At 45.0% G+C, this 10344-nt stretch overlaps 1 protein-coding gene across 1 annotated transcript in view; it reads right to left on the bottom strand.

Moving 5' to 3' along the window:
• Positions 1-898: 898 nt before the first annotated feature.
• Positions 899-10344, bottom strand: part of LOC124023313 (FERM, ARHGEF and pleckstrin domain-containing protein 1-like) — a gene marked incomplete at its 5' end in the record, with an annotated part of 55521 nt that continues 46075 nt past the window's right edge. Inside the window, 4 exons of the mRNA XM_046337828.1 lie at positions 899-932; positions 3061-3212; positions 3601-3708; positions 9887-10050. Coding sequence (XP_046193784.1) covers positions 899-932; positions 3061-3212; positions 3601-3708; positions 9887-10050 — 458 coding nt within the window. The remainder of the gene's footprint in view (positions 933-3060; positions 3213-3600; positions 3709-9886; positions 10051-10344) is intronic.

The raw sequence follows: 10344 nt of genomic DNA, 5'->3' as shown, positions 1-10344 counted from the left end.
AGAGAGGGCAGGGTGAAAGAAGAGGCCTAAAGGACAGGAAGGAGCCGTCTAGAAGAGGCCTAAAGGACAGGAAGGAGCCGTCTAGAAGAGGCCTAAAGGACAGGAAGGAGCCGTCTAGAAGAGGCCTAAAGGACAGGATGGAGCCATCTAGAAGAGGCCTACAGGACAGGAAGGAGCCGTCTAGAAGAGGCCTAAAGGACAGGATGGAGCCGTCTAGAAGAGGCCTAAAGACAGGATGGAGCCGTCTAGAAGAGGCCTACAGGACAGGAAGGAGCCGTCTAGAAGAGGCCTAAAGGACAGGAAGGAGCCGTCTAGAAGAGGCCTACAGGACAGGAAGGAGCCGTCTAGAAGAGGCCTACAGGACAGGAAGGAGCCGTCTAGAAGAGGCCTACAGGACAGGATGGAGCCGTCTAGAAGAGGCCTAAAAGACAGGATGGAGCCATCTAGAAGAGGCCTAAAAGACAGGATGGAGCCGTCTAGAAGAGGCCTAAAGGACAGGATGGAGCCGTCTAGAAGAGGCCTACAGGACAGGAAGGAGCCGTCTAGAAGAGGCCTAAAGGACAGGAAGGAGCCGTCTAGAAGAGGCCTAAAGGACAGGAAGGAGCCGTCTAGAAGAGGCCTAAAGGACAGGAAGGAGCCGTCTAGAAGAGGCCTACAGGACAGGAAGGAGCCGTCTAGAAGAGGCCTAAAGGACAGGAAGGAGCCGTCTAGAAAGGTCTAAAGGACAGGAAGGAGCCGTCTAGAAGAGGCCTACAGGACAGGAAGGAGCCGTCTAGAAGAGGCCTACAGGACAGGAAGGAGCCGTCTAGAAGAGGGTTGGTCAGTGTCCTCCTAGTCCTCACTGGCTCCGTGGTCAGTAAGGATCCTTCCTCTGGCTCAGGACAGGGTTAGAGACAGCTTAACAGATAGCACTACGGATCACCTCCATCCACCTGGAGACAGACAGACAGGTTAGAGACAGACAGGTTAGAGACAGACAGGTAGCACTACGGATCACCTCCATCCACCTGGAGACAGACAGACAGGTTAGAGACAGACAGGTTAGAGACAGACAGGTTAGAGACAGACAGGTAGCACTACGGATCACCTCCATCCACCCGGAGACAGACAGACAGGTTAGAGACAGACAGGTTAGAGACAGACAGACAGACAAGTTTTGAAGACAAAAAGACAACAAGACAACACCACACTACTGAAGACAACACCATACTACTGAAGACAACACCACACTACTGAAGACAACACCACACTACTGAAGACAACACCACACTACTGAAGACAACAAGACAACACCACACTACTGAAGACAACACCACACTACTGAAGACAACACCACACTACTGAAGACAACACCACACTACTGAAGACAACACCACACTACTGAAGACAACACCACACTACTGAAGACAACACCACACTACTGAAGACAACACCACACTACTGAAGACAACACCACACTACTGAAGACAACACCACACTACTGAAGACAACAAGACAACACCACACTACTGAAGACAACACCACACTACTGAAGACAACACCACACTACTGAAGACAACACCACACTACTGAAGACAACACCACACTACTGAAGACAACAAGACAACACCACACTACTGAAGACAACACCACACTACTGAAGACAACACCACACTACTGAAGACAACACCACACTACTGAAGACAACAAGACAACACCACACTACTGAAGACAACAAGACAACACCACACTACTGAAGACAACAAGACAACACCACACTACTGAAGACAACAAGACAACACCACACTACTGAAGACAACACCACACTACTGAAGACAACACCACACTACTGAAGACAACAACACCACACTACTGAAGACAACACCACACTACTGAAGACAACAAGACAACACCACACTACTGAAGACAAGACAACACCACACTACTAAAGACAACAAGACAACACCACACTACTAAAGACAACAAGACAACACCACAAGACAACACCGCACTACTAAAGACAACAAGACAACACCACAAGACAACACCACACTACTGAAGACAACACCACACTACTGAAGACAACACCACACTACTGAAGACAACACCACACTACTGAAGACACCACCACACTACTGAAGACAACAAGACAACACTACACTACTGAAGACAACACTACTGAAGACAACACCACACTACTGAAGACAACACCACACTACTGAAGACAACACCACACTACTGAAGACAACACCACACTATTGAAGACACCACCACACTACTGAAGACAACACCACACTACTGAAGACAACACTACTGAAGACAACACTACTGAAGACAACACTACTGAAGACAACACCACACTACTGAAGACAACACTACTGAAGACAACACCACACTACTGAAGACAACACTACTGAAGACAACACCACACTACTGAAGACAACACCACACTACTGAAGACAACAAGACAACACCACACTACTGAAGACAACAAGACAACACCACACTACTGAAGACAAGACAACACTACTGAAGACAACACCACACTACTGAAGACAACACCACACTACTGAAGACAACACCACACTACTGAAGACAACACTACACTACTGAAGACAACACCACACTACTGAAGACAACACCATACTACTGAAGACAACAAGACAACACAACACTACTGAAGACAACAAGACAACACTACTGAAGACAACACTACTGAAGACAAGACAACACCACTGAAGACAAGACAACACTACTGAAGACAACACCACACTATTGAAGACAACAAGACAACACCACACTACTGAAGACAACACCACACTACTGAAGACAACACCACACTACTGAAGACAACACCACACTACTGAAGACAACACCACACTACTGAAGACAACACCACACTACTGAAGACAACAACACCACACTACTGAAGACAACACCACACTACTGAAGACAACACCACACTACTGAAGACAACCACACTACTGAAGACAACACCACACTACTGAAGACAACAAGACAACACTACACTACTGAAGACAACAAGACAACACCACACAACAGGTTGCCAAGGGAACTGACCTCTGGAAGGTGTACTGGCTCTCTGATCTGAAGTAGTACACATGAGACTTAAAGTGGAGCTTGAAAACGTAGTCCTTCTGGATGTTCTCTGTCTCCGCGGGAACCGTCAACGAGTAGCCTAGCAACGGGAGGCTGGCCAGAGGGTAGTCATCCTATAGGGAACAGAGATGACCTTTAGACTACTGCATCCCATAATAAATACTATATAATACACAACCCAGAGGGTAGTCATCCTATAGAAGACCTTTCGACTACTGCATCCCATAATAAATACTATATAATATACTACCCAGAGGGTAGTCATCCTATAGAAGACCTTGAGACTACTGCATCCCATAATAAATACTATATAATATACTACCCAGAGGGTAGTCATCCTATAGAAGACCTTGAGACTACTGCATCCCATAATAAATACTATATAATATACTACCCAGAGGGTAGTCATCCTATAGAGGACCTTTCGACTACTGCATCCCATAATAAATACTAGTTAGTTTTAGGTTAGATGTATGTTTAGAGTTAGGTTAGAGTCCTTACCTGATGTGACTTGTAGAAGAACAGACTGAAGTTGGTGAAGACCACCCAGAGTTTCTGCCATCCATTACTGTTCTTAAACTTCCTCAGCAGGTTACCTGATAACTGGTTCTGATAGGGGGAGAAAGGACCAATAGGAAGAGACATTAACACAGGAGTAACCAATAGCAAAAGAGATTAACATTGTTGTATGGTCTTGAAGTTACAATGTTGTTGTGTCAGGTTATATCCCACCTCTCTGTACCAGGTTATATCAGGTTATATCCCACCTCTCTGTATCAGGTTATATCCCACCTCTCTGTATCAGGTTATATCCCACCTCTCTGTACCAGGTTATATCCCACCTCTCTGTACCAGGTTATATCAGGTTATATCCCACCTCTCTGTACCAGGTTATATCAGGTTATATCCCACCTCTCTGTACCAGGTTATATCCCACCTCTCTGTACCAGGTTATATCAGGTTATTCCCCCCTCTCTGTACCAGGTTATATCAGGTTATATCCCACCTCTCTGTACCAGGTTATATCAGGTTATACCCCACCTCTCTGTACCAGTTTATATCAGGTTATATCCCACCTCTCTGTACCAGGTTATATCCCACCTCTCTATCAGGTTATATCAGGTTATATCCCACCTCTCTGTACCAGGTTATATCAGGTTATATCCCACCTCTCTGTATCAGGTTATATCCCACCTCTCTGTACCAGGTTATATCAGGTTATATCCCACCTCTCTGTACCAGGTTATATCAGGTTATATCCCACCTCTCTGTACCAGGTTATATCAGGTTATTCCCCCCTCTTTGTACCAGGTTATATCAGGTTATATCCCACCTCTCTGTATCAGGTTATATCCCACCTCTCTATCAGGTTATATCCCACCTCTCTGTACCAGGTTATATCAGGTTATATCCCACCTCTCTGTACCAGGTTATATCAGGTTATTCCCCCCTCTTTGTACCAGGTTATATCAGGTTATATCCCACCTCTCTGTACCAGGTTATATCCCACCTCTCTATCAGGTTATATCCCACCTCTCTGTACCAGGTTATATCCCACCTCTCTGTACCAGGTTATATCAGGTTATATCCCACCTCTCTGTACCAGGTTATATCCCACCTCTCTGTACCAGGTTATATCCCACCTCTCTATCAGGTTATATCAGGTTATATCCCACCTCTCTGTACCAGGTTATATCCCACCTCTCTGTACCAGGTTATATCCCACCTCTCTATCAGGTTATATCAGGTTATATCCCACCTCTCTGTATCAGGTTATATCCCACCACTCTATCAGGTTATATCAGGTTATATCCCACCTCTGTACCAGGTTATATCCCACCTCTCTGTACCAGGTTATATCCCACCTCTCTATCAGGTTATATCAGGTTATATCCCACCTCTCTGTACCAGGTTATATCCCACCTCTCTGTATCAGGTTATATCCCACCTCTCTGTATCAGGTTATATCAGGTTATACCCCACCTCTCTGTATCAGGTTATATCCCACCTCTCTGTACCAGGTTATATCCCACCTCTCTGTACCAGGTTATATCAGGTTATTCCCCCCTCTCTGTACCAGGTTATATCAGGTTATATCCCACCTCTCTGTACCAGGTTATATCAGGTTATACCCCACCTCTCTGTACCAGTTTATATCAGGTTATATCCCACCTCTCTGTACCAGGTTATATCCCACCTCTCTATCAGGTTATATCAGGTTATATCCCACCTCTCTGTATCAGGTTATATCCCACCTCTCTGTACCAGGTTATATCAGGTTATATCTCACCTCTCTGTACCAGGTTATATCAGGTTATATCCCACCTCTCTGTACCAGGTTATATCAGGTTATTCCCCCCTCTTTGTACCAGGTTATATCAGGTTATATCCCACCTCTCTGTATCAGGTTATATCCCACCTCTCTATCAGGTTATATCAGGTTATATCCCACCTCTCTGTATCAGGTTATATCCCACCTCTCTGTATCAGGTTATATCCCACCTCTCTATCAGGTTATATCAGGTTATATCCCACCTCTCTGTACCAGGTTATATCCCACCTCTCTGTACCAGGTTATATCCCACCTCTCTGTACCAGGTTATATCAGGTTATATCCCACCTCTCTGTATCAGGTTATATCCCACCTCTCTATCAGGTTATATCAGGTTATATCCCACCTCTCTGTACCAGGTTATATCAGGTTATATCCCACCTCTCTGTACCAGGTTATATCAGGTTATATCCCACCTCTCTGTATCAGGTTATATCCCACCTCTCTGTACCAGGTTATATCAGGTTATATCCCACCTCTCTGTATCAGGTTATATCCCACCTCTCTGTATCAGGTTATATCCCACCTCTCTGTACCAGGTTATATCCCACCTCTCTGTACCAGGTTATATCCCACCTCTCTATCAGGTTATATCAGGTTATATCCCACCTCTCTGTACCAGGTTATATCCCACCTCTCTGTACCAGGTTATATCCCACCTCTCTGTATCAGGTTATATCCCACCTCTCTGTACCAGGTTATATCCCACCTCTCTGTACCAGGTTATATCCCACCTCTCTGTATCAGGTTATATCAGATTATATCCCACCTCTCTGTACCAGGTTATATCCCAGCTCTCTATCAGGTTATATCCCACCTCTCTGTATCAGGTTATATCCCACCTCTCTGTACCAGGTTATATCAGGTTATATCCCACCTCTCTGTATCAGGTTATATCAGATTATATCCCACCTCTCTGTACCAGGTTATATCAGGTTATATCCCACCTCTCTGTATCAGGTTATATCCCACCTCTCTATCAGGTTATATCAGGTTATATCCCACCTCTCTGTACCAGGTTATATCCCACCTCTCTGTACCAGGTTATATCCCACCTCTCTATCAGGTTATATCAGGTTATATCCCACCTCTCTGTATCAGGTTATATCCCACCTCTCTGTATCAGGTTATATCCCACCTCTCTGTATCAGGTTATATCAGGTTATATCCCACCTCTCTGTATCAGGTTATATCAGGTTATATCCCACCTCTCTGTACCAGGTTATATCAGGTTATATCCCACCTCTCTGTACCAGGTTATATCAGGTTATATCCCACCTCTCTGTATCAGGTTATATCCCACCTCTCTATCAGGTTATATCAGGTTATATCCCACCTCTGTACCAGGTTATATCCCACCTCTCTGTACCAGGTTATATCCCACCTCTCTGTACCAGGTTATATCAGGTTATATCCCACCTCTCTGTACCAGGTTATATCCCACCTCTCTGTATCAGGTTATATCCCACCTCTCTGTACCAGGTTATATCAGGTTATATCCCACCTCTCTGTATCAGGTTATATCAGGTTATATCCCACCTCTTTGTATCAGGTTATATCCCACCTCTCTGTATCAGGTTATATCCCACCTCTCTGTATCAGGTTATATCAGGTTATATCCCACCTCTCTATCAGGTTATATCAGGTTATATCCCACCTCTCTGTATCAGGTTATATCCCACCTCTCTGTATCAGGTTATATCCCACCTCTCTGTATCAGGTTATATCAGGTTATATCCCACCTCTCTGTATCAGGTTATATCAGGTTATATCCCACCTCTCTGTATCAGGTTATATCTCACCTCTCTGTATCAGGTTATATCAGGTTATATCCCACCTCTCTGTACCAGGTTATATCAGGTTATATCCCACCTCTCTGTATCAGGTTATATCCCACCTCTCTGTATCAGGTTATATCAGGTTATATCCCACCTCTCTGTACCAGGTTATATCAGGTTATATCCCACCTCTCTGTACCAGGTTATATCAGGTTATATCCCATCTCTCTGTACCAGGTTATATCCCACCTCTCTGTATCAGGTTATATCCCACCTCTCTGTATCAGGTTATATCAGGTTATATCCCACCTCTCTGTATCAGGTTATATCAGGTTATATCCCACCTCTCTGTACCAGGTTATATCCCACCTCTCTGTATCAGGTTATATCCCACCTCTCTGTATCAGGTTATATCAGATTATATCCCACCTCTCTGTATCAGGTTATATCAGGTTATATCCCACCTCTCTGTACCAGGTTATATCAGGTTATATCCCACCTCTCTGTATCAGGTTATATCCCACCTCTCTGTACCAGGTTATATCAGGTTATATCCCACCTCTCTGTATCAGGTTATATCCCAAGACAGAGAGGTTGTATCAGGTTATATCCCACCTCTCTGTACCAGGTTATATCCCAGCTCTCTGTACCAGGTTATATCCCACCTCTCTGTATCAGGTTATATCCCGTTATCAGGTAGGTAGAGAAGACAGAGAGATTAGACGGTACTGTGGATCAGGTGGGTAGAGAAGACAGAAACAGAGAGGTTAGACAGAGACAGAGGTTAGACAGTACTGTGGATCAGGTAGGTAGAGAAGACAGAGAGGTTAGACAGAAACAGAGAGGTTAAACAGTACTGTGGATCAGGTAGGTAGAGAAGACAGAGAGGTTAGAGAGGTTAGACAGAAACAGAGGTTAGACAGAAACAGAGAGGTTAGACAGAGACAGAGAGGTTAGACAGAAACAGAGAGGTTAGACAGAAACAGAGAGGTTAGACAGAAACAGAGAGGTTAGACGGTACTGTGGATCAGGTAGGTATAGAAGACAGAGAGGTTAGACAGAAACAGAGAGGTTAGACAGAAACAGAGAGTTTAGACGGTACTGTGGATCAGGTAGGTAGAGAAGACAGAAACAGAGAGGTTAGACAGAAACAGAGAGGTTAGACAGTACTGTGGATCAGGTAGGTAGAGAAGACAGAGAGGTTAGACAGAAACAGAGAGGTTAGACAGAAACAGAGAGGTTAGACAGAAACAGAGAGGTTAGACGGTACTGTGGATCAGGTAGGTAGAGAAGACAGAGAGGTTAAACGGTACTGTGGATCAGGTAGGTAGAGAAGACAGAGAGGTTAGACAGAAACAGAGAGGTTAGACAGTACTGTGGGTCAGGTAGGTAGAGAAGACAGAGAAGACAGAGAGGTTAGACAGAAACAGAGAGGTTAAACGGTACTGTAGATCAGGTAGGTAGAGAAGACAGAGAGGTTAGACAGAAACAGAGAGGTTAGACAGTACTGTGGGTCAGGTAGGTAGAGAAGACAGAGAGGTTAGACAGAAACAGAGAGGTTAGACAGAAACAGAGAGGTTAGACGGTACTGTAGATCAGGTAGGTAGAGAAGACAGAGAGGTTAGACAGAAACAGAGAGGTTAGACAGTACTGTAGATCAGGTAGGTAGAGAAGACAGAGAGGTTAGACAGAAACAGAGGTTAAACAGTACTGTGGAACGGGTAGGTAGAGAAGACAGAGAGGTTAGACAGAAACAGAGAGGTTAGACAGAAACAGAGAGGTTAGACAGAAACAGAGAGGTTAGACAGAAACAGAGAGGTTAGACAGAGACAGAGAGGTTAGACGGTACTGTGGATCAGGTAGGTAGAGAAGACAGAGAGGTTAGACGGTACTGTGGGTCAGGTAGGTAGAGAAGACAGAGAGGTTAGACAGAAACAAAGAGGTTAGACAGAAACAGAGAGGTTAGACAGTACTGTGGATCAGGTAGGTAGAGAAGACAGAGAGGTTAGACAGAAACAGAGAGGTTAGACAGAGACAGAGAGGTTAGACGGTACTGTGGATCAGGTAGGTAGAGAAGATAGAGAGGTTAGACGGTACTGTGGATCAGGTAGGTAGAGAAGACAGAGAGGTTAGACAGAAACAGAGAGGTTAAACGGTACTGTGGATCAGGTAGGTAGAGATGACAGAGAGGTTAGACAGAAACAGAGAGGTTAGACAGAAACAGAGAGGTTAGACGGTACTGTGGATCAGGTAGGTAGAGAAGACAGAGAGGTTAGACAGAAACAGAGAGGTTAGACAGTACTGTGGATCAGGTAGGTAGAGAAGAGTGCTTGGTCAGGTGTAGGACTCAGCCAGAGGTTAGAGTGGTTAGACAGAAACAGAGAGGTTAGACAGAAACAGAGAGGTTAGACGGTACTGTGGATCAGGTAGGTAGAGAAGACAGAGAGGTTAGACGGTACTGTGGGTCAGGTAGGTAGAGAAGACAGAGAGGTTAGACAGAAACAGAGAGGTTAGACAGAAACAGAGAGGTTAGACAGAAACAGAGAGGTTAGACAGAAACAGAGAGGTTAGACAGAAACAGAGAGGTTAGACAGAAACAGAGAGGTTAGACAGTACTGTGGGTCAGGTAGGTAGAGAAGACAGAGAGGTTAAACGGTACTGTGGGTCAGGTAGGTACCTCCACAGCCACACTAAAGTCCACCATGGACACAGAGGTGTTGCGGTGCCAGCAGACATGAACCATCGTGTTTCCTCTCTGTGCTGACTGACGCTCCAATGAGCTACGAGACGCACTCAGCTCCTCCTCTGACTCAGCCTCCACGCCGCCCTCTTCTGGAGACTCTGAGAACAGCAGCAAGAGGAATTGATGAACAGAAGCAGAGGACAAGCTATTCTTTCCCCCGGGTCAGATAAGTTGAAGGTTGTTTCTCGGAGCACAAAACATCCTCGTCACAAAACCGAAATAAGAGAAGTGATCATGTGAATTGATGGACTCAAAGTCCATTTCACAGGCTACATTTCTATACAGTTTGGTCGTGTTGCAGGCTACATTTCTATGCAGTTTGGTCGTGTTGCAGGCTACATTTCTATGCAGTTTGGTCGTGTTGCAGGCTACATTTCTATGCAGTTTGGTCG

The sequence above is a fragment of the Oncorhynchus gorbuscha genome, unplaced genomic scaffold (assembly GCF_021184085.1).
Source record: "Oncorhynchus gorbuscha isolate QuinsamMale2020 ecotype Even-year unplaced genomic scaffold, OgorEven_v1.0 Un_scaffold_1583, whole genome shotgun sequence".
NCBI classification, from domain to species: domain Eukaryota; kingdom Metazoa; phylum Chordata; class Actinopteri; order Salmoniformes; family Salmonidae; genus Oncorhynchus; species Oncorhynchus gorbuscha.
Note: the sequence above shows the minus strand (reverse complement) of the source record. Positions and strands in the feature narration are given on the sequence as shown.